The sequence below is a fragment of the Physcomitrium patens genome, chromosome 1 (assembly GCF_059467195.1).
Source record: "Physcomitrium patens ecotype Gransden chromosome 1, ASM5946719v1, whole genome shotgun sequence".
NCBI lineage: Eukaryota > Viridiplantae > Streptophyta > Bryopsida > Funariales > Funariaceae > Physcomitrium > Physcomitrium patens.
In genome coordinates this window covers 27013113-27036997 of record NC_143410.1, presented here as the reverse complement: position 1 = coordinate 27036997, position 23885 = coordinate 27013113, and the positions used below count along the sequence as shown (strand labels likewise).

The following is a 23885-nucleotide window of genomic DNA, read 5'->3' as shown; positions in this document are numbered from 1 at the left end:
GATGCATTCAGGCGCAGAAGTATGGTGGGTGCATTGGGTGTCCTGATGCTACTATCCCTCTACCTACCCAAGTAGGATCCCCTCCCCTCCACTTTATTTTGTTTCTACATTTGTACCCTGTGCTCAACGTTCATCCATTTCTTTCCTTCCATCCCACCATGTGTCAATTTGCATGGATGTGTGTGTATGTACATTGCAGTGGATATTTATGTGGTTGAGTACAAGAATTTTGGTAAAAAAACTGCAACTTTGGTTTTTACTTGCTGGACCTGTCTGTGAGTTGCATCTAGTCTAATTAGAACATAGTATTATAAAGTTGCAGTTTCTAATTGTTAAGAAACAACGTGAATGATACTACAAAATTTTGATTGTGTAGAATATATCTGATTGGTATCTGCAGTTACTTAAAATTTTGATACTCTAATTTAAAACATACTGTTTTGTTTGTGTAAGTGTGTGTGTGTGTGTGTGTGTCTATGTTATGGTTGTCTTTTGATGATTTAAAAATTGCATCACGGGCCTAATTGATAATTAAATACACATATACATATACTTTTAAACTGATATGCTTATTGCTGCAAAGAAATACATTGATGCTACTACCTTCCTACTATATTTTAAATATTATTTGTTTAGAAATGCCAATTCCAGCTCCATGTTGCTTGCTTCATCAACAGACTTTAATAGTTGATTCTTCAGTATAAATATCACTAATATCAAGTGATTTTGTCTATTTTAATTCTGTGTGTTAATCAGAGGTCATTTTTTCCCTCAATGCAACTAAAATGATAAATGGTTTCATTCAACTTATAAATCAAAAAAGTTATATTAACATGTTTATGTTCACAGCTATTAAGTAATTGAATATAAACTTTGTGATTTCTAAATTTATTTGTTTACTGTTTTATATTTATATCCATTCTCATAAAAATTTAAATAATATATGTGTATTTGTATCATGAACCACCATTTTTCATCACTTACATTTGTGTTTCTAGTCTTAGTTAACCAACTATGCCAGCTACCTCACTTTCCATGACATTTTCATATTCACGATGATCTTGTTGGTTACATATATAATACTGTAATATGGTAACCTACAGTTTTCTTTCTGGGTATGACATTGTGTTTTAATTTAGTTATTTTCACTTTTGACATAATGCTCATGATTGTATCTACTACATGAAGGTCTCCACATATTTTGTAGAATTGGGTGCATGCACCTAGAAGCTTACATCTTCACCGAGGATATATACATATATAGAGAGAGATTTGTATTATTATCCTATTGCTCCTTTGTACATTTTTAAATACAATCATCCATGATCCTCAAGACCTCCCACAGTAAGAGCCAATATTTTTTTATTTGACATCAATATAATTATCAAGGTTACAGTTTTGTATATATATATATATATATATCTTTATAAAAAAATACCTTCTATAGTCTTGATTTTGCAAAGTAAAATGTTGACAAGGTGTTGTTACATTTGATGAGCATTTTGATCATATATAAGACAGTCTTATTCCCCACAAATGCATCCAATAAAAGTGCATTGAATATACTCAAATTGGAAATGTACAGAATTCAACCCAATTAGTTAATTTGCTGTGAAATTAAGAATGTGTACAAAGCATCCTTATCAGTCAACAGAGAGTCATGTGATGCATGACTGAATTCAGTAACTTATCCCATGTTCTTTAAAAAAGTGAAAAAAGTGAAAAAAGTGCAAAAAGACCACACAAAGTGCCTATGTAAGTGGGAGCCCACAGGCCCACAGGCCCACATGTGTTGTAGGATTCCACATTAGGCCTAGTGACAGCAAAAAGTGGGCCTACAGAGACCCACTTTTCAAGTATGTAATCTAAATTCCCACAACATCCGTTGGATGCAGAACTGGTGTGTGCAAGTGGGTGCTGGATGTCACCCATAATTGGAAAGTACTGGCCTCTTGTTGCAGGCATCACTGTTTTATTATTCCCACTCTCTGGAATTGGTGGGGACAATGTTTGAAACCTCTGTAGTGCATGATCACTTTCATCCTTTGTAACCTTGTTCTGTGTATTCTTGGATGAAATGGGGGGATGAGATCCGCAGCTCCCTCTTGTTTGTTTACCTTAGGATAAGGATTTTTCATTTTTTATTACTTTTGTTGTTGTTGTTGCATACAAGAGTTAATGTGTCACACTTTTCATATGATATTTAGGGCACGAAAAAACTATGTTATGTCTTTATCCTCATTTAATATAAATTGCACAAGAGGATTAAATTTGTGAACATTGTACAACTTGGGTCTGTAGACTATTCCTATGAGGTGTACAAATAATCTAGATGTTTGTGTGGGACTCTATTCAACCACCCAAAAGTAGTTTTGTATCTTTTTTTTGTATGATATTCCTTGCCATCCATGACACATGACATCCGTAGATAAGAATGATTTCATGTGTTTTTGTTTCCTTATTATTAATGTTTTTTTATCACTTACTATAGCTTGTGCCCACAGTCTTTGAAATTGACCACACCAATTATCTTGTATGTTAGTTTGTTCCACCAAGTTTCTCCTTCTAAAAACCTTGAGATATTGCAAAATCTACATTCTATGTGGATAAATTGTTGTCATAATCTCAGTAGAATTATTCCTGCAAACATTGTTTATTTCTACAAGAATGTTTTCTATGGCCCCAATCTATGTGGACAAGTTGCAAGTTTGTTGTAACCTCATTTCACATTCTTCTAGATCAAGGACATTCCCCAAATTAGTACATTATTGATTCAGTTCTTTGAAATAACCATAGGGGGGGGGATAGTGCATCAATATGTAGTTATTATCTTTTTGCCTTCTAATCCTTAACTACTGCACCTTTGTGCCCAAATTAACTCTTGTAGGGCTCTTACTATAAGCCACTTATCCTTCCAAACAAACATGAAAATTGGTATGAGATTATCCCTCCATTTTGACGTTGCTGAGTATTAGGGATGAGGATGATGACATGTTTCTAATGGTGGCGCAATCCATGTTCTATCCATCCACTGTTCCATATTATTAAAATTAGAGCACTTCAATGTTGCCTTTGACCACTTACATGCTTTTCTTTCCTTTCCTTTCCTTTTTTTTTTTTTTTTTTTTTTTTTTCCCAACTTGTTCAACTTGTTGAGGGAGTTCACAACAAGTTCGCTTTCTGAGTTCCCCTGTGACCAAAACCCCAATTCTTTTTGGTCTCTGTTGACTGTTACTTTTTTTTGGTGGGTTCCACCATTTCTAAGGCAAATGGGCCGGAGTTCACCTATTCTGTTTGACTGGCCACATCCAACAGCGGGGTGAAGTCTTCATCCAGCTGGCTGTGATTATAGAATGGATGATAGTCGTCTTTTAATTGGGGAGGGGGCACTCATTCAAGGAGCATGACATGGAGGATAAGCCCACTGCAGTGCCAGGAATTAGGGTGCAAGCCTATGTCATTGAATTAGCATGACTTTATTGCATAAAAATTAGAACTCTCATCAGACATTTTTTCATGTGGGTGGTGGGGACACACACCAATAATCTCTTGCTATTAAACAGATATGAACTTTACATCAATATTAATGTTGTCTCAATCCTTATTCTTTTCAACACCACCTCTTCACACTTATTTTTTATTTTTTTTCCCCTAATCATTACTTTCAACTTGTATTACCATCTGTAATTGGAGGTTAAGGATGAAACTATCCAAGCCAAAGAAGGGTTTGAATTTAGAGAATGAAAAAAGTCTCACTCGCAGGCGAACAAATTTAGCGCTGCATATCACACAATTTCCAGGAGTTTCCACATCAGAAAAATCTTCTTGAAAAGGGCCCATTTGAAGGTTCAGGCAAATCCCCGAACTCTCCCCTCTAAATATCCCTCGCCCGCATGGTATGGTCATGTTTCCATAGCTGTGCAGTTGCACTCATGGGATGTGAGAGGAAACAAGTGAAGATGTGCTCGTACAGGAGCCTCTTGCCTCGAGATTCTCAACTCGGTCCCGATCTCGATCCCGAACAGTGGCATCTTAAGTATCTCGAATCGCTTGCTGATCTCTCACAAAGTGTCCGTACACATCTGCTGAAGAAAATAAACTATTCGCCATAGACCAAGCTCCGAGTATTCAACTTCTCAGGAAATTTTGACTAATGTTATGCTGTGACCCAATGCAGAAAATCTGCTTGTTTGATGAGTCCGCGTTGTAACGGATCCCACGGAAGAAGTTTGAGATCCTTTCATTCTGGATTTTCAATGTTGTTTGCAAAGGAGGGTCAAATCTGCTTCCTGCTCTCGGGAGAAATGGGTCCCACCACTTGTAGCTTCGCCACGAAGCTGATCGACGCTACCCTCATTTCTCTAGTTTCATGCCAGGAGTGCTCGTGCATCATCAAATCGTTGCTGCACGTCTTGCTGTGGCTTGATCGATCACTTGTGTGCATTTCCCTCCATACATGTATGTGTATATGTGTTGTTTTTAATGGTTGATTGTTTGCAGAGTTCGGGTGGCATGAGTGAAGATTCGACTCGTGGTGAGGTGCTTCCGTTCTCATGGTTCCTGGCAGCCGAAACTTTAATCTGATTGAACGGCTTGATTGTATCGAGGTGAGAGGTCATTCACCACAATACAGTCATGGTGATATCTATGTCCATGACAATGAATACCTATTCTCTATTCCTCCTGAACCCACATGTTTTAGATACGAGGGTGTACGATTGCAGTTTTTTTGTGTTTTTCTTTTACTCTGATAGGGCCTTAGAATAGTATCCAGTAGTTTCAATCTTCTCGCATGGTGCCATTTCTTACTGTTTTTTCCCCAAGTGGATGCATGGGGTGTACCCATGTTTTCTTGTGTCTTGTTATTGGACTGCGGCCGATCGTATTTGTATGTTGAGTAATGGTAAAGCGAAAATCGGTTGTAGGGTTTAAGAGCTCGTAGGATATGGAATGATCCACGTACTGTGACCGGAATGCATTCGAGAATGTTATTTTGTGGCAACTATTCATGAGATGGACGTTTTTGTTGTTGTAACATTGACTGATGTCAAAAGCTTTGAGAGAATCAATCTGATGATTTTTCATGCTTATGACTTTCAATTTTCGAGCCTCGGATCATAACTCGTAACGTTCAAATCCCTTTATTGAAATACTTGGATAATAATTTAAGTCCACAATGTCGCTGATGTCATTGACTGCAGGAAGGGGCATTGTAATTCCGTGAGTATTAGATTATGGCAGGACTTGATAATGGAACTTGCATTCGGCTTGAGGTCCTGGAGGAGCTTGACATGTCGACTGTGAAGAGGACGCTCTTTGTGAAAAGTGTTTGGGAGCCAACGAGATTATCTCCAACGAGTTTCTCTCTTGCGATCTCCGATGGGCATCGGGCTTGGACGTTTGAAGGTGAATTTCCCTCCTTTGCAATCTGTTTTCCATTGAGTGGCTTCTGGCTGGAATTCTGCACTGATTATAGAATGTTGTGCACTGAACATTTTACATTTCGGATACTGTAAAGGCTCTGAGACCTTCGTGAAGAAAAGGGCTGAAGTGTGGGACAAGAATGTGAGCTGGGTGATGGACAAACTCAAACTCCTCCTCACTGTGGTACAACCGGGGATAGCTTACCACTTGACTGGGATGCTCGATAATCATAGAAAGGTTCTGCATTCCCTCCAATATTTCCCATCTTCCACTGCTAGTGATGCTTCTTGTAATGTGTTTCGACGTTGTTCAAGCGATCAAACATGAGCTGCCTGAACTGCAGTTTAGATGTTCGGTTTTGCAGGTATCTGCCATTCCTTTTTCCAGCTTCTATCCATTGAGAAAAAAACACCAAGTATCTCAGTTTTTCATGAATTTTAAACAAATAGGCTAGTAGGGGTTTTTAAAAAATTATGATCATTATTATTATTATTTTTAAATGGTCATTTTGAGATAAGTTCTCAATTATCTTTTGAGCTTACCTGTCAAGAGGCGTCCATTCGTAATGCCCGGGGTTGAATTGGGTGCACCGATTGTGCAGTTTTCCTTCGAGATTCAAGACATGGAAACAAATCTTTCTTTGACAGCCAATTTTTCATTGGTCGATGCATCTGATCCAGAAATTGTCACGCGTGATTTGTTAGGTTTTCTGTTGCATGGCAATGAAATACTTACGGTACTTTCAATATACCTGTTTAAGTTGTGTTTGTTTGTTTGTTCATTCCTATTTCTGTGTTTTGTTTTTCTTATTTTCCTCTTGTCGAGCGCATCTTAACGCCTTTACGTAAAATCCAACCGTTTTTCTTCTCTTCAGGGCGAAGCTGTCAGAATTACTATTATCATTAAAAATGATTATTTTACATTAGCAGCTGCCTTTGTGAAAGAAGTTTGAGAGTGATATTCATCTTACAATTGCTTTAGGTGGATTATGTGAAAAAATGCCGAAGTTTTGATCAAGTGCTGGCTGAAAATAAAGCCCTCTCTGAGCAGAACAAGCGCTTCGCCCATGAAAAGAAGCAATTCGAGCAAGCTGTGTACAAGAAGGCACTAACCCTGCAATTTCTATGGTGCTTAGATTGAACTATTCTGAAAGTTTTTGTTTTTTTTTGTTTTGTTTTTTTACCAGATTAAATAGGTCCCATAGGATGCTCATTGTGATTGTTTCTATTTCAGTTTGTAGCGGTCCTCAACTCCAAAAAGATAAAATTGAAGGAGCTTAAGAAGGAGATAGAAAAATGGAAAATTCAGCCTGAATCTAAAGTAGAGAGGGATGACACGACCAGTTCGTCCAGTGGCGAAGATGAAAAGGAAATTGATCACCAAGAGGTATTAAGATCGTCATCAAATAAAAGTATCAGGGTATGGTAAATAATGCAATTATTCGTCAAGAAAAGTAAAGAAATAATAATTTACACTTCCTAATCCAAGTATTCAAACATTGTTCTGCATCAGTTGTATTCGTAATCACGATGATGTGCTGTTTGTAGCAGAGGGAAGATGGATCCAGTGGAAGTTTAATCGGTGCATCAGCCTTCAATGACCCGGATGCAACCCAACCATTTTTGGATGAGATGGAAAACAAAGCCCGTATTACTGAGTTTCCGAATGAAGACGTTCCTTCCAACGTAGTGGCAGCTTTGCTTGAGGACACATCCTACACTGCCCTACCAAGAAAACGGCGTCGGCGTTAGTGTTTATTATTTTAATTGTACCAATCATCGTACATCTCTTCTGTAAGGAGAAAATGCCCAATTATTATGTGGAGAATTTAATAAATATCACTGTCTAGTTCTAGAGAAGAATTTCAAGTTGAAATTTGAAATAAGAACTTGCATCTCAAGTTGATATCCTGACCAAAATCAGTCAAAGTTGAGGAAACACGAGTCTTACAAAGTGGACAGATTTCAGTGGCCTGATATTGTCCATGCGCTCCAGACTAGTAGCACATGGTTGAACTGCTATGTACTCGCCTAAGTTTTACTAAAACCCCATTAAAGCTTCCTTGGTCTATGTGCTTGCTAACTGAGCATGCTAAGTAAACAGCATTCGCCCCTAACCTGCAGCCATTGATACATCTCAGAGGCGTATTATTTTGCCGATATTTCGGTTTTACTCAACTCTTTGGATATTGTTTTTCACAATGGTCAGATCATTTCGCACAGAACACCGCATTCCTTGATTAAGACCTACTTGGAGGTGAGCGGAACAAGCCTGCGGCCACAGACACTTGTGTAAACTACAAACTGGAAACGAAAACAAGTATCCGACAAAAAATTAGCTGGTAAGAAAACCATAAGTGAATATATACATCTATATATCTATAAATATCCACTGCTCCGACCAGTGTATGGATCGACCGTCGCAAGGAAACCCAGTAGAAAAGCCAGCCTGGGGGAGAGAAGAATGTCGATACAGTAGCATGAGATTCCAAACAATCAAGGAACCCTCATACTCCTCACCATGGAGCCACACTGGTCTTGGTGGATGTCGTGATGTATTCATCAATCCTCTCATCTTTCAGGAACGAGCTGTTCATTAATACAAGTTAAAACAAGTGTTGTTTCCTGGTGAGCTGGTGCTCTTCCAGCTGTTCGGCCTTAACTCAAAGGTCCAAGTCTTTCTTTAATACTGGATCCTTGAATCTCCCCTCCTCTCTCTCTTATGGTTTGGGTGTCTGAGGTCTCAGAGTCCTTCAGATCGTTTCTTGATGCTGATGACCACATTTCTGTATGTAATTTAATTTTGGTGCAATTTCGTCAATTGGAGTGTTACTTGCTGGGATTGATGTTGTAGATTTTAGCTCAGGGCGTGGATGGTGGAGGATTTAGGGGTTAGGGTATTGGTGTCGGTGGTTCTTGCTGCGGAATGTTGCCGTTGGATGTTGCGTTTTGGAGAGGAAGAATTTCGGGATTGTGGGTTGTCAATTCGTGAATGAGATCTAGGGGATAAGGCAAGCATGCCACGATGGTCAAGGGCTACGGCATGGTGTGACCATTACGATGCTGTGCAGTCGTGCGCTGTCGTGCTCCTTTACATACAGGTGAATTTTAACTTCGTTTGAACTACTTCTGGTGCGATGTCGTTCTCATGTTGTGATTCTAGGGCAATTCGAGCGTCCGAGCTCCGCAGTGAGTGGGTCACTCCAATTCAAGCAGCTACCCTCGGCCAGGATTCTGTATCTGTATTTACTTGGCAGCCTTCCCACTGGGCATTCGAATGTTTGCCTGCTGATGTAAATTCGATGTACTATCTCTTGCATGTGCTTGAATATGCGTATTCTAAGGGAGTGCCAGTATTTCCTTTATGCTTCTCACTTAATTCTGAAATCTGGTTGTCTGACACAATGGAAATTAGGTGTAACTGAAGTACGTGCACAGTGTTACAACAGTTTCACATCATTACTCTAACTCGGACAGACCTGGCCAAATTGTTACCGCATAAGCACACAGGTCCCTTATGTGTCCCGAATATCTCGTATCTAAATTGAAGCGCTTCAGCGCCTTTCATATGGTGAAGGGTTCATCTAGGGCTTATGGAAGGGCGGGAGTATGGAGAGGCCGGGAGAGTATGAATTCTGGATTGTTTGTATAGTCTCACATAATGTCTTAAAAAAATATGTTTGCGCTTTCATGCAATTGTCTGTTACTGATCATGAGTTGGTGCCGTTTATGAGAGCCAGATACTTGGCTGATTAGGGACTGTTGGTGTAGGTGGCTTGTGCATTAATTGGATCGTTAGGGGCTGTTTACACCGGAATTGTGTTGGCCAACTTCACACTCGCTTTGTTCGCCTTGGTTGCGATTGAGAGCGGCAGTCAAAGCCTAGGTCGAGCTTATGGAGGATTTTTGGCTCTTGCTCTCCTCCTTGACATTGTTTGGTTCTGCCTCTTCACCATCGAAATCAGGTGGGTATCTCTCAGTGAATTGCCGCGAGAAACCTTAACTTGTGTGTTTTGCAGCTGAGAGTAAGTTTTAAATTTAAGAAAATCTGTAATGTCCCTGTCAACTAAGTCTTCTTCCTTTTCTGAGGGAGTAACGCTTCTTGGTTGTGAGAAACTGCAGGCACTCCTGGAATGAAACGCAGCTGGGAAAGTTCGGAGCCTTCTCTGTAAAGCTAATGTTCTGTATGCAAGCTTCAGGATGTGGACTGCGCCTCATTTCCTCCTTCCTGTGGTGTCAGATGTACAGACTTCGTGCAATATCAGAGGCATTGAGTTTGCAAGAGCGAGCCGAGTTTCATGGCAGAAATTCAATGTCAAGTCTTCGTAAGCTGAATGATTCAGTATTAGGGGATGACGCAGAATCTGAACTGCTTGGGGGATCGATTTACGACACAGCTGCCTTTTCCTCTCTTTTTGAAAGTTTCAATCTTCAAAGCGACCTTGACGTTGAGGTACACATTTTATCATCTTGCTTTGATTAGGTGTGAGCGGGTACTGGTGCAGCTTAAAAGGTTATTTTGGTGAATTTGCTAGCCATCTTGCTAACCACTGTCTCATCCTAGTGATTATCGTAATACTTCGTCGCTCAATATAATGCATCTTTTCTTATAAAAGCAAGTTAAAAAATTGCTGATTGTGCATGCTAGTTTTTAATCTGGAAGTTGGATTATGATTTTACTTTTTGAATCATTTTGTTCTGTAAGTACTATCTACAACTAGGGTAGATCATTGACTGCGAATGAACTCGTGGCAGAGTAATGGGCAGAGGTCTGAGGACGAGAGGCCACTTCAAACTCCGCTGCTACTTCGTTAGTCCTGATTAGAGGAGTGATCACGTTCATTCTCGTTTGTAGGATGCATTCTTGAGACGCAGCATCAAGTATGACTGGCGTTTATCAGCCATAGCATATCACTTCATTCACTATGGTGACTTGCTGTACATGATTTGGGCTTGCGTGTTAAGCTTTTATACTTTCCAGCTAATTTGATTTTCTACAATTATTTTACTATGTAGAAGATTCTTATGGTTCGACTTGGTACACTTTTTGCAATTCAAGAGGTGAGCCGGCGATTTTAGTCAAGCCAAACAGACAATATTTTGATATATGCTGGGGCTGTTAAGTCACCCATATATTTCAGTATGAGCAACATTTTATTTCTTTATGAATCAAGTCTCCAATCTCACATTGAAAACACAAAAATGTGAACTATTGTACAAAGCTGTTAAACTTTTATACGTTTGACATGCATTTTGCAGACAATTTGTCTAAATTGAGAAGCAAAATTGCTAACCAAGATTGTTAGGAACAAAATGGTAGGCGGCTAAAAGTGGTTAACCAGTTAAATTCATGAAGTCTAATTCTATGCACACAAGCATTACTAGTAAATTCTTTTTTTATCACTAAGAAAACAAATCACGGTCATCTTTTCCAACAATCTCATCTACACTCCCGATGCTAACCTTGATTGATTATGGACCTCCAACCTTTGATTAAGGAAATCCAATCGCTTTAATCTTCCTATATGTCAAAAACCCGGAGTACTTTCCAGGCGTGATGGAATGTGTCATCACACCTGATGGCAGCCTTTGGCGGTTCAAGGACCGCCTGCCTATACTCTTCCACTCTAGCGAAGAACAGAAAAGCTCTAAGGAGCTGGCAAATTCTTCAAATCAACTTCTTTAAGAAACCAGTCGGGTATGAGCTTGGCTGCGTGGGGATAGAGATCCTTGTAAGAATTTCGGATAGTCACTTCAGCCACCCCAGCCACCCTTGATATGTCTGAAAACAAAAGTAATTGGTTTCAAAATTCCATGGGATAATCAAGAGTCCTAAAATCACCCCATAATGTTTCGTAGCAATTAACCAATCAATTACAAAGTACTTGGTCATCAATAATGTACCACCAGTCAGAGCCTGTGCATTGTAAAATCACAAACTAGCAACCACAAATCTTTACAACTGTTAGACCAATGGATGGAATTACCTTTTAGAGCTTTCTTATCTTTTTCATTAAGCTGTGAGATCATGTATATAGCAGCAGCAGCAACTGATATTGGACTTTTTCTGCATACGCGCACAAAAAGAAACAAATCAAATACTCTGTCAGTACTGCAAATACTATCATATAATTAGTGTGAATAATACAAAGACCTTGCTTGAGATAGGCAGTATCCTTAGAATAGAGGACAATGTAAACCAGACCAATTTACTTCTACAAATTAGTGCATAGATGTGAAGTGAAATAGACGTCACTAACCGGATATCCAGCATCTCTGACTTCTTTACCGTCTCTGTGGCAGCTCTGACCTCGTTGTTTTCCATATTCAGATGCGAGCAGAATCTCCTCTGTAAAAATAGAAGAAACATTTAGACAACAATGTTCAATGTCCAAGATGATCAGTATTAGTCTCAAGAGTACATGATTTGTACGGATATACATGATTACCTCACCAAACAAGAAACTCATCAAGTTCGAACATGGTCAATAAAATTACTAATTGCCTGAGTTCTGATAGATGCAAGCCACAAATGTAGAATAAAAGAGGACCTACCAAGAAGTCACCAGCATGGATTGTTCCCATCTCCATAGAAATACCCATATCCTCTTCTAATTGCTTCACAATAAACTTGGTTGCTCTCCCAATGTCCTTCTTCGATGCTCCATTAGCAACTGAGCATATTTCTGCTCATCCACAAAAAATCTGTAAGAAAATATAGTTACGGAGCATCACCTCTGCAGCAGGAATTTTACCCACGTCGACCGGAATTCGCCATGTCCATATCAGTGCGAATTTACAGGCATGTATACATGTTCACCTAATGCCCAAAGAATCCAATTCAGGTGGATAATTCAGCGCCGAATACCTCAATGTCATCTGTATAGTCCGTCCAAGGATATGATTGATTCAAATAAATCGTTGTCAAGTGCTAAGAGAGTTAAAGTGTAAATCAATTAGCAGGCTAGACGAACAATGCTTCCAAGTGCACTTCTCGAATATGAAATTCTCACAACTTCGAATAAACCTTACGGATTCCCAGGTCTAGCGCTGAATTGCCCACATCCAGGAAAAACATACGGACACGCTCCACAGTGATTGCACTCTGAGCTACTTTCACAGGATTTCATTAAAGAAGAACTGGATCCATCCACCATGAAACTGATGCTAAAAGCCACAACCTAGATATTCGATGGCAGATTTTCACCCCCAGCATACTTGTCGACTTAGCATCTTCCAAAAATGATTGAACATATCCAGAAGTATGCAGACCAGAAAATGGAAAGCCAGAACCCAATCATACTTGACAAGGGACCTTACTACCCGAAACAAATCAATCAGTGAGAAGGTACGACCTTTGAATGTTCGAGGTTTATCTTCCTGTCGGCAAGCGATGTATAAGCAGGCAGCCAGTATCGCATCCTGACTTCGACCACGGATAGATTTCAGGTCTTCCACCTTCTTATATATCTCATTGGCCCGATCCTTCACACCAAAACCGAGGGAGGCATAAGCACCACTCTGCGTATTGCATCATTACATGATCCCATTTCCAAATAATCTCTTTCACTTGCTCATATTTTCAGGTGCAAGGATCTCCAGTGTCAATGGACCAACAAGAGTCCCAACAACTGAAAACATCTGCTCACCTTGATTGTTGACACTAGTCCGAGCCTGAGCCACGCCCCACATCACCCAACCCCTCAATAAATTAATATGTTCGAGTTAATTTGAAGTATTTAGAACCCATTGACCCGAGGAAAGTAATAGTGGAGACCTAATCTCAGTTGTGCATTGCTATTATGAATCCGAACAGCTAGGACAGGGTTAAACCACAAGAAACGTATCTTAAGTACAAACCCTAATTTAAACACAAGCCATGATAACATCATGCAACAGATATTCGCTTCCCTTTCATGCCAAGCGCTACCACTCGCATAGCGCTGTGATTCTAATGCTGTTAAGGAAAAAAATGTACAGAATACTATGCACAACAAAGAGCGCAAGTTAACTGTAAAGCTGACAGCAATAGTCTAATGAGCATGTCTCAACATTGTCGAACAGAACTTTGCCGCTATGACAGGTTATGCTTTCCTCTTCAAACTGAACTATGGGGAGCCGCTAGGAAGAGCGAGAGTGATATTAAGCGTACCTGTCTGCCATGGTTCCAATTGATCGAAAAGCAATGATAAGAGACCGATCAGGATTTGAGCCCCTGTTCTGCCAACGTCCAAGAGATGACATGAAATCGCCCTGCGCACCGTTGGGCTTGGATATGATGGTTGACAGCCCACCATCTGTGAGGAGGGGATTGGAAGGACCACCGACACGGACTGGGTCGCTGGAAGTTGAATCCGAAAACGTTCGCCATTCCGAGCTTTCATCTACGGAATGCTGCTCTAAGACTAATCCGCATTCTGCACACACCATGTCCCCCGCGGCATGGTCCACTACCACCTCTGTCGCCTTCCGACACTCAGGACACACTGTCTTGTTCATCTTCGGATACTTTGCGCTTTCAGATTAATGCAAAACGAACTGCTCTCGTCTGGACGTCTGGACTTGAGCTCCCCCTCCAATAACTGCAACTCAAGGGAGAAATTTATGTCGTCAAGCAACTACCCAAACCCATTCATATGCCACTCCACCGATGTTATAGCCAAAGCTCGAATCTTCCCCTCAAAGATCGATGTCGGCACCAAACGCAAGAGTTACTGGAACAAACGAAAATTAGGGTTTCTACAAGTGTGGATAATTCTTCACGCAATTCACCACGAACCCAACAACAAATCGCATATTCCTTAGATCACTCCAGCCATCTCTCAACATCTATCTCAGCACCATAATCACACCACCACTACATCATTGAAATTCCAAAACCTACGGCTGTGTTATTCCTCTGTATTAGTCGCGTTTCCTTGAATTTTCGACCCAGCAAGCAGTGTCAGCGTGAGAGGACGAGTTCGGTTCCGTGAAGAGGTATACACAGGGTGCTGGTTGTGAAGAGGTATACACACATGGGTGCTGGTTGGGCACTGGGCTACGCTCTCTCGGCACCAGACGAAGAGGGCACAAGCGCCGTGGACAACAAGTGAGAATGTGGATGTGCGGCGCTACTTATGCTTGTCAGTGGTCATAGGACGCGTCTTGATTCCCGAATCCCGTTGCCGCGCAATCTTCAGCCGCAAGTCGCAGACCCGGCTTTCGGCTCAAGATTGCGCGGCAGCAGGTCCACGATGAGAACCTGCTTCTGCAATTCCATGGCCACCTATCGCCGAAGCCAGTTGGAAAGTCGGTGCTCATCTGCTGGCTGCTGCTTCCCCCTGGCCCCACTGGCCTTACCTTGCCCCCTACTTGGCTTTGGCTCATTTGGCTCTCACTCTCTGGCTATGGCCACGGCGGCTTCTTCTTCCTTGGCCTGCGCGTCGGAGCACGGCCACCCACCCTCCTACCCTTCCGACAGATGAACGTCCGCATTCATTTAGTAGAACTCGTGCATGAAAAGTTGATGGCTACCATATTAGTTGGATTTTGTTGAGAATGTTTAGAAAGACACAAGAGTAATAGTAAGTCATACACACAAGAGTAGTAGTAAGTCATACACACACAAGAGTAGTAGTAAGTCATACACACAAGAGGGTTTCTAAGGAGAGAGAGAGCTTCACACATAAAAATTTGTTCATCTGGTTGTGTCTCGTATACAAGAAGAGAAAAGAAGAGAGGATAAATAGTACTTCTCCACTAGATTCTAAATACTGTAGCTATAATATTTACTGTAGTCCATAGTAAATATTATGGAGAGCGTCGGCTACATTTAATGATCTCAACACTTCTCCTCACTCATCATAATATTTACATAATATAAAATTTGTATAGAATTATGTTCTATACTTTTTTGTGATCTTGCAAGATCAACAATTGTTGCCTCATTAAAACCTTATCTAGGAAAACCTTATTTTATTTAAGGATAAAACCATAGATGAAGAAAAAAGAGTACAACATCATTTTCTTTAATTATTTAAAGAGCTCATTAACTTTCTTATTCAAGAAGAGCAAGTCACCGCATACTAATGCCATAAGTAAGTCGACAAGGTTGCTTAATGGGAGAGCTTTGGTGAAGAGATCAGTAAGGTTATTTGTAGATTCAATTTTCTTAATTATAAGTGCTTGATCAATAATCAAGTCATGGATATAACTAAAATACTTTGGATCAATATGCTTTGTCCTTTCGCCTTTAATCAAACCAACTTGTATTTGTGCAATATAAGCACTATTATCTTCATGCAAGATAGTTGGAGAATCATCATATGAAAATCCACAGGTTGTTTGAATGAATTTATCAATTGATCGCAACTAAATACATTCTCGAGATGCTTCATGTAAGGCAATAATTTCTACATGGTTGGATGAAGTTGCAGTTATTGTTTGTTTCACTCATTTCCATGATATTACAGCTCCATGTTTTAAGAATACATATCATGTTTGAGATTTAGCTGTTGCAATATCAGATTTATATCCTGCATCTCAATATCCAATCAATTTTGGATCTGCGAATTGTATGTAGTATAATCCCAAGTGTTCAGTATCTTTTAAATAATGTAATAAATATTTGATGCCATTCCAATGTCGTAGTATTGGATGTGCACTATGTCTTATAAGAACACTAACTGCAAATGTAATATCTGGTCTTGTAGATGTAGCTAAATACAAAAGTGCTCCAACCGCTGCGAGTGTCAAGGATAAGAACTCGATAAAAAAGTAATTTAGAAAAGTGAGCCTTCACTCAAAGAAAGGTAAAAAAATATAAATAAACAAGTATGAATATTGAAAGAGAAATTGGAATGGCTATTGCCAAAAGACAAGAAAATTAGAAACCCTAGAAACTAGACTGGAAGTAAGAAAGGAGTTGATAAGAGTGAAGAAGGATTTACTCTTGTTTCTATATATACTATCTAATTAAGGGCTATGTGGTGACGTTCTATAGGACCTCCAATAAGTGTTGACTTTGCAAGACACATGCCTTGACTTACAAGGCAAGTTTTTCTACGTGTGGGCCGCATTGTTAGCTTGGTCTTCAAGCTAACAACATGTGTGGCACATAGCTAACTTGTTGACGACGTTTCTAATCCAAAAAGTCAATTAAAGACACCTATAAAGTCAAAATAGTGTCTATGAAGCTTCTAAAAAGCTACCATATCAAATGCTATAGAATTAACTTATTTTTATCTACTTTTATTTACTTCTATCTATTTATATATGTAATTATTGGCTTATATGAGTATGTTCGGGACATAACCTCCTCTTTTAGAGACGAGTTCCACAAAGAGTGATCATCATATGTTGAGAAAATCTATGATGCAACAAATTGTATTTGCCACATACTCTGATCTTTATTCTCTTTGAAGATGATTGATAGGGCCTCTCAACCATCGGTAGTGTCCCATATCAGGGCGGGAAGACCACCCAGTTATTTGATCATTGTTGAGGCCTTCATAACTTCCTTCGAATAGAATATTTGAAACACCATGAGGAGTTGTTTCTATCTCTAGTAAAATCACCAAACATCAGGAGTCCCTTCCCAAGTCGTAATACTAAACGCGTTGTATCTCGCTATCTATTTGAGGAAGAACATGTCATTCTTGAAGATCTTCATCTCGATTGCATCAACTTGAAGGTTGTGACAATCGTAATATCTCGTCCGATAAGTCAACAAATGAAGGCTCTTGAGTCGAATCAGTTGGTTGTTGGTTTTCCATCTCCTGAGCGTCACAATTACAAAGAAGCTACAAACAAGGATTGAAAGTAGAATGTTATCTTGCCTAGATGTTGTTTCTTTTATAAAGAAGGTTTTTATCTTGATTTTGATGGATGTCGTCGATGAAAAGCCTCCACCGCCTTTGCTGCATTTATAAGATTCTTTATTGGCTCCCATGTGCGTTCACTAATATCATATCCGTACTTATGGACAAGATATTCCAATTTATTTTGGCACCGCCTAGAATCTAAGACTTCTTTTACTTCAAACTCTTCAATATTATCCACTTCTATAAGAAGAGGTGGACCTTGTTGTCTTCTTGGTATATCCATTGTCTTGTATGGTTCAAGAAGATACACGTGGAATACTAGATGGATTTTCATTGACTCCGGTAGATGTAAACGATATGCGACTGGATTGATTTGTGCAAAAATAGAAAATGGTCCCAACCTTTGATAGTCTAACTTGTCACAATGACGAGGAGTCTTGATATTATGACAAAGTAGCCATACCTTATCACCTAAGTGGAATGGTCGTTGTTCCTTTTGATAGACATCTGCATTGACCTTTTGTTGTTCTTGAGCTTCTTTTAACTGCACCTTCATCGTTGCATGTAACTCTAATAAATGAATTGCCAAATCTTTTGCAGTAGGATTATCAACTTTTGAGAAGTCAAAAGTATCAAGTTGTGGATGATAACCATAATTGATAAAGAAAGGTGTTTGTTTTGTAGAAGAATATACCATATTATTATAAGCAAATTCTGCCAATGGTAAAAGAATTATCCAATCATCTTATTGGTAGTTAATGATACATCTTAAATATTGCTCTAAAACTTGATTAATACGCTCTGTTTGTCCATCAGTTTGAAGATGGAATGCTGAAGATAGTTTTATATCCACTTTTAGAATCTTGAAAAGAGTCTGCCAAAATCTTGATATAAATTGAGTTCCCATATCTGATATAATATCCTTGGATAATCCATGATAGCGATAGATATTGTCAAGAAAGAGCTTAGCTGTTTCTTCACTTGTGATAGATTTTATATATGGTATAAAATGTGCCATCTTGGTAAAACGATCTACCATCACAAATATAGAATCATAAGAACTTGAGATTGGAAGATCCGTGATGAAGTCTATAGAAACAGATGGCCATGGTTGTTTTGGAATGGATAATGGCTGAAGAAGTCCAAAAGGTCAATGACGAGGAGTATTTGATCTTGAGCAAACATCACATGATTGTACAAAATCTTTAACTGCCTTCCACATTTGAGGCCACCAAAAATCTTTAGATATTAGCTCCAAAGTCTTATTGTATCCAAAATGTCCTACTGCTAGAAAGTCGTGACGAGCTTCAAGAATATGTAAATGTTGTCGTATGGCGTGATTTGCTATCTGGGAATACACTGGGTATCTAGCTGTAGAGAGTGTACCTTAAACCTTTATAAGATTCTTTTCTTGGCTTCCAAAACTCCTTTATTTTTGTATAAAACTCCAAATATAACAAAATCCCTTCAAAACATATTTTTTCCGCGAAGGGTTTTCTCGCCCCGAACTTTAAAAAATCATAACTATTGATCGAACCGTTCAGTTTGTTTCAAATTTACAAGATAGGTAGAATTTATCCTTAACTTGTACCACAAAAAAAACCAACTACAAATTCACTCCCGATCTTCTGAAATCTAAGAAACCCTAGCAGACACTCCAAACCCTAATTTACAAGCATCCGAAAACTATTTTCCTTATATCTCAAAAACCCGAACTCCAAATGACATAAAACTTATGCATAAAGTTTACTAACATGAAATTACACGTTCTTTGAAATTTTGAGCCAAAACCTCACAAAATTGCTCAAGATATAGCTCAAGAGACAAACACTAGTAAATCAATTTACTTACTACCCTTAGATTGCATGTGCTGACTTCAAAATCCAATAACTCCTTCATCCCAACTTAGAATCCAGTAAGCAGTATTTGAAAAGTTTAGCCGCAAAAGTGCTCTTTCCAGTCGCGGTTGCCGATCCTCAATTGCCATCTGTACGCGTGCGTTATGCCCAAAAGAGTGACAGTAGGTCCAAAACTAACACCTTAACTTTGAGCGCCTATAACTTCTTCATAAAAACCTCAAATGACACAAAACTGGCACCAAAACCTTAATCAAAAACCTAAACCTTCTGACCCTAGCCTTCAAAGTTCGAATGGCCTCGAGAAACTAACCCTAATCACTAATATGGCCTCGGGTAGCCTCCTCAAAGCCCATTGGTCATGATTTTTGACCAATAGGAATGGAGATTTTTATTTTTCATCTCCATTCATATATATTGGTGCCCTAATTCCTCCCTTTGCTACCAAAATCCTTCTTCAATCCTTTTTCTTATAAGATTTACATAATGTATGCTCTAAACACCAAATGAAAGAATCAAAATAAGTTTTTAAATGTCACCAATGTCTAACAAAAGTAACTCTAAATATTTAGAAGTTACTATCAACCAAAACCAATCTTAAAAGCCACTATCAAAAAGAAATTAAAGTTATACAAATTCTATAGTAATCTTTTTAAACAACCTCTTCTCAAAGTAATAATCAAATTATATCCTACAACCAACTAAAATCTACTAACATGGCTCTTACCATATTACTTAATAAATTATATATTAAGTACATAATTACATTATTTTTATATAGTAGCCGAACCACAACACGACAACGTGCTTCTCCTTCTGGAAGATATAGACATCCTTCGAAATAGAGTAGGTTGTTCTTGAATTCGAATTTAGAAGAATCATGAGATTTAGAAGAATTATTCTTGATATCATGAACAAGAGGGTTTGAAGACATACTTAATTGTATTTTCTTGAGAAAAGTTAAATCAATAGTCAATGTTGATTTTATTGCTCGAAGATGAAATTGCTCCGGCTTCAAGAGAACCATTCTTTGTTGCTCAAAAGCTTTATCTCTTTCTTTAGGTGCAAGATAAGAACGTCTAGACAAGGCATTGAACAAATCTTGTTGTTTTCTTGGTCGATAAGTGATGATAAATTTGAATCTTGATAAAGACATACTCCAACGAGCTTGACGACAATTTAATATGCATGCTAACATAAAATACTCAAGGTTCTTGAGATTCGTATATATAATGACTAGACTGGAAGCGCCTTCTAGATAATGATGCCATTCATGAAAAGAATCTACAATTGCAAGAAGTTTTTTGTCATGGATCTTATAATTGATTTCTGCAGCTGAGAATTTTCTTGAATGAAAGGCTACTAGATGAAGTTTGTCATCTATTCCCATTTGTGACAAAATCGCACCCAGAGCAAAGTCTGATGCATTTGTTTCCATAAAGAACGCTTTGAAAAACTTAACACGATACAAGTTTGGTGCAGAAATAAATGTTGTCTTTAAAGATTCAAGAGAAACTTCTGCTTCATGATTCCATTGGAGTTTGTCTTTACAAGTCAAACGTGTAAGTGGAGCTGCAACTCAAGAGAAGTCTTTGATGAAGATCCGATAGTAGTTGGCAAATTCCAAAAAGCATTGGACATCTCTTACCGTTTTTGGGATTTTCCAATAATAATAGTTTGAACTTTCTTAAGATTCATCATAAGTCCATCATTTGAAATGATGTAACCTAAGAAATTGACTTGAGTAGTGTGAAATACACACTTTTCTATCTTGGCATAGAGTCTCGCATCTCTTAATTTTTGTAACACATGATGAACATGAAGTTCATGTTCTTTTGGATTCTTAGAATAGATCAAAATGTCGTCTAGATTACAAACTACAAAATCATCCAAAAACTCTCGAAAAACATCATTCATTAGATGTTAAAAAGCTATTGGTGTATTTGTAAGTCTAAAAGGCATGACGCTGTATTTAAAATGTTCATATCTAGTTCGAAATGCAAGCTTCCATTCATCTCTTTTTTTTGATGTGTACTAGATTGTATGCTACTCGAAGATCTATTTTTGTATAGATCTTAGTTTGATTCAGTTGATCAAAAAGTCCAGATATTAAAGGTAGTAGATACTTGTTGTTGATGGTAATCTTGTTGAATCCTCGATAATCAACACACATCTGCAATGATCAATCTTTTTTCTTTACAAATAGAATTGGAGCTTCTACCGGAGATTTAAAATGGGGTATGAAATTCTTCGCTAGATTTTCTATAATATACTCCTTGAGTTCAGTCAATTCATTTTGTAATAAACTGTAGATTGATTCGAATGGCGGTTGTGTTCCTTCTTGAAGATCAATTGAGCAATCATAGGGACGATGTTTTGGGAGTGTATCCGCATACTTTTTTTCAAATACATCTTGAAATTCTTGATATTGGCCTTGAATGCCATGTGAAGTCTTTGCACCATTAGAAATGGGTGTGGCATAAATAATATATGGTGATTCTTTCATAGCAGCATGCAAGAAAGCTTTTACACCTATAAACACAGGTTTAATTGAACTAGACTTATGACTCTCTAATTGATTAATTATAATATTAGTTATACTTTTAGAGAAAGTAAGAGTTCGGAAAATCCAATCTATTTGAGGGTTGTATTTTTCTAACCACGATAAACCTAAAATAACTTGATTAGAGAAAGATCTAATGATATTAAATACTACAAAGCTATTATGACCATTAATTATTACTTCTATAGGAATGGTTTTGTGAGTAATATCTCCAGAAGACAATGGACAACCATCTATGACTTCTATATGAATATGTTTAGTTTTCTTTACTAAAGATATGCTATGCCTTTTAGTAAATTCTTCATCTAAGAAATACGCTTAGACTCCTGAATCTAACAAGCTAGAGGCTTTGTAATCTTTAGGTCCTAAAATAACATTTAATGTAAAACAAGGAGAAGGCTCTGAGGAGAGAATAGGACCTTTACTAGATGTTATGCAAGGTTCTAGCTTCACGGTCCCTATTGTAGCTGGACAAACTTGTATTTTGACATATTATCTTCTTTCATAGCCATACTCCTCATTTTGTGGTTGTGTCATTTCTTTGAACAATGTTGAGTAGTGTGTTTTAGTTCTCCACAATATAAACATAATCCTTCTTGACGACGACGAGTCTTTTCTTGCTCAGTAAGAGGTTTGAAATATATTGCATCAATTTACATATCCTCTACTTTCAAATGTATGTGTTGAAGAGATGTTGGTGTTGCCATTGAATTATAGTAACATTGTGGTCCACTTGTACGGTTCTCAGATTGGAATTCAAAAAGGTGATTGTCGCACTTTATAACAAAGTCAATTGCTTGACTCAATGTTTGAGGATCAAGTAAGTTGAGCATTAATTTTTTTACCTCATATTATAATCTGTAGAGAAATTGGCTAATAAGTGCAGCATCATCCCACTTGATATTAGTTGCAAGTTATCAAAATTATGAAGCATACAACGTTACTGATCGATTGCCTTGTCATAAAATACAGATCTTATTGGTTGTAACATAAATTGCATCATGTTCTCCATACATGGATCGAAACTTCATCAAAAAAGCCTCTAGATTATCTAATATTGGATCTCGTCGTTCAAGAAAAGATGAAAACCATGATAGTACAGAACTTGAAAGAAGCATACTAATGAATCTAACTTGCGATCTTGGAGTTGGATAACTTAAGGGTTGAAGTTCAATTACAAGTTGTACTTGATTGATAAATCCTCGAAACTTAGATCTGATGCCATCAAACTTCTCGGGTAGGACAATTCTTGATTCTCTAACACTGGAAGGGCATTCCACCATAGGAGAAAGCACATGATTTGGTACAGATGTTGAAGCAGCTCCAACCATTTCTATATCTTGACTTCCTGCCAATCTTGTTACTCCTTGTAGTGGTAAATTGAATTGATGCATCGCAAGCATTAATTCCCTCAATTGCTCTTGCATTTGTGCCATTGCACTCTTTATTTCAATAAGTTCTACTATGATAATACTTAGAATAGAGAAGATGTCTAATATTGCTCAAGACAAATAGAAGAGAGGACTTGAGAACAAAGAAAATACTAAAGACAATATCAATTTAGAAGAGGGTAATCCGCAACTTCTAATATGCTTATATCTTATAAAAAAAAAAGGGATAATCCACTCTTAATCAAGATTAGACAAAGCTCTGATATTGTAGGTATATTCTTGTCAATCTGTCAAGGACAAGAACTCGATGAAAAAGTAATTCAGATAAGTGAGCCTTCACTCAAAGAAAGGTAACAAAATATAAATAAACAAGTATGTATATTGAAAAAGAAACTGGAATGGCTATTGCCAAAAGACAAGAAAACTAGAAATCCTTGAAACTAGATTGGAAGCAAGAAAGGAGTTGACAAGAGTGAAGAAGGCTTCACTCTTGTCTCTATATATACTATCTAACTAGGGGGTCTTATAGAAATTCATGTGACGTTCTATAAGACCTCCAATATGTGTTGATTTTATAGGACACATGCCTTGATTTACAAGGCAAGTTTTTCTACGTGTGGGCTACATTGTTAGCTTGGTCTTCAAGTTAACAACATGGATGGCACATGGCCAACTTATTGACCACGTTTATAATCCAAAAAGTTAATTAAAGACATCCAGAAAGTCAAAGCAGCATCTATAAAGCTTCTAAGAAGCTTCCATATCAAATACTATAGAGATAACTTAGTTTTATCTATTTTTACTTACTTCTACCTATTTATATATGTAATTACTGGCTTACATGAGTA

General features: G+C 38.1%; 3 protein-coding genes across 12 annotated transcripts; 2 read left to right on the top strand and 1 right to left on the bottom strand.

Annotated features, from left to right (window-relative positions):
• The first annotated feature begins 3452 nt into the window (after positions 1 to 3452).
• LOC112281877 (DNA repair protein XRCC4) lies at positions 3453 to 7484 on the top strand. Of its 8 annotated transcripts, none has more exons than XM_024518864.3 (8): positions 3453 to 4607; positions 5202 to 5406; positions 5519 to 5661; positions 5789 to 5839; positions 6026 to 6160; positions 6406 to 6528; positions 6658 to 6843; positions 6972 to 7484. In XM_024518864.3, exons 2-8 carry the CDS (start codon positions 5235 to 5237, stop codon positions 7173 to 7175), a joined length of 1014 nt encoding a protein of 337 aa, XP_024374632.1. In that variant the 5' UTR covers positions 3453 to 4607; positions 5202 to 5234; the 3' UTR covers positions 7176 to 7484. The 8 variants fall into 8 exon arrangements, with proteins under 8 accessions (XP_024374632.1, XP_090111188.1, XP_090111189.1 ...); XM_090255062.1 differs by having other exon boundaries at positions 3454 to 4607; positions 6975 to 7484; XM_090255063.1 differs by having other exon boundaries at positions 3456 to 4607; positions 6658 to 6810.
• On the top strand, positions 7431 to 10434 carry LOC112281897 (uncharacterized). The gene is made up of 6 exons (XM_073532940.1): positions 7431 to 7446; positions 7669 to 7765; positions 8587 to 8716; positions 9195 to 9388; positions 9546 to 9876; positions 10279 to 10434. Exons 1-6 carry the CDS (start codon positions 7431 to 7433, stop codon positions 10411 to 10413), a joined length of 903 nt encoding a protein of 300 aa, XP_073389041.1. The 3' UTR covers positions 10414 to 10434.
• A 194-nt stretch (positions 10435 to 10628) lies between these two features.
• On the bottom strand, positions 10629 to 14500 carry LOC112281886 (transcription initiation factor IIB). 3 transcript variants are annotated; one of them, XM_024518885.3, is made up of 8 exons: positions 14308 to 14500; positions 13576 to 14005; positions 13073 to 13097; positions 12779 to 12908; positions 11979 to 12109; positions 11684 to 11772; positions 11411 to 11490; positions 10629 to 11205 (listed from the first exon to the last, which is right to left on the bottom strand). In XM_024518885.3, the coding sequence occupies exons 2-8, from the start codon at positions 13920 to 13922 to the stop codon at positions 11072 to 11074; spliced, it is 936 nt and encodes a 311-aa protein (XP_024374653.1). In that variant the 5' UTR covers positions 13923 to 14005; positions 14308 to 14500; the 3' UTR covers positions 10629 to 11071. The 3 variants fall into 3 exon arrangements, with proteins under 3 accessions (XP_024374653.1, XP_024374663.1, XP_024374644.1); XM_024518895.3 differs by having other exon boundaries at positions 14441 to 14500; XM_024518876.3 differs by having other exon boundaries at positions 13576 to 14500.
• Between the last annotated feature and the right edge of the window lie 9385 nt (positions 14501 to 23885).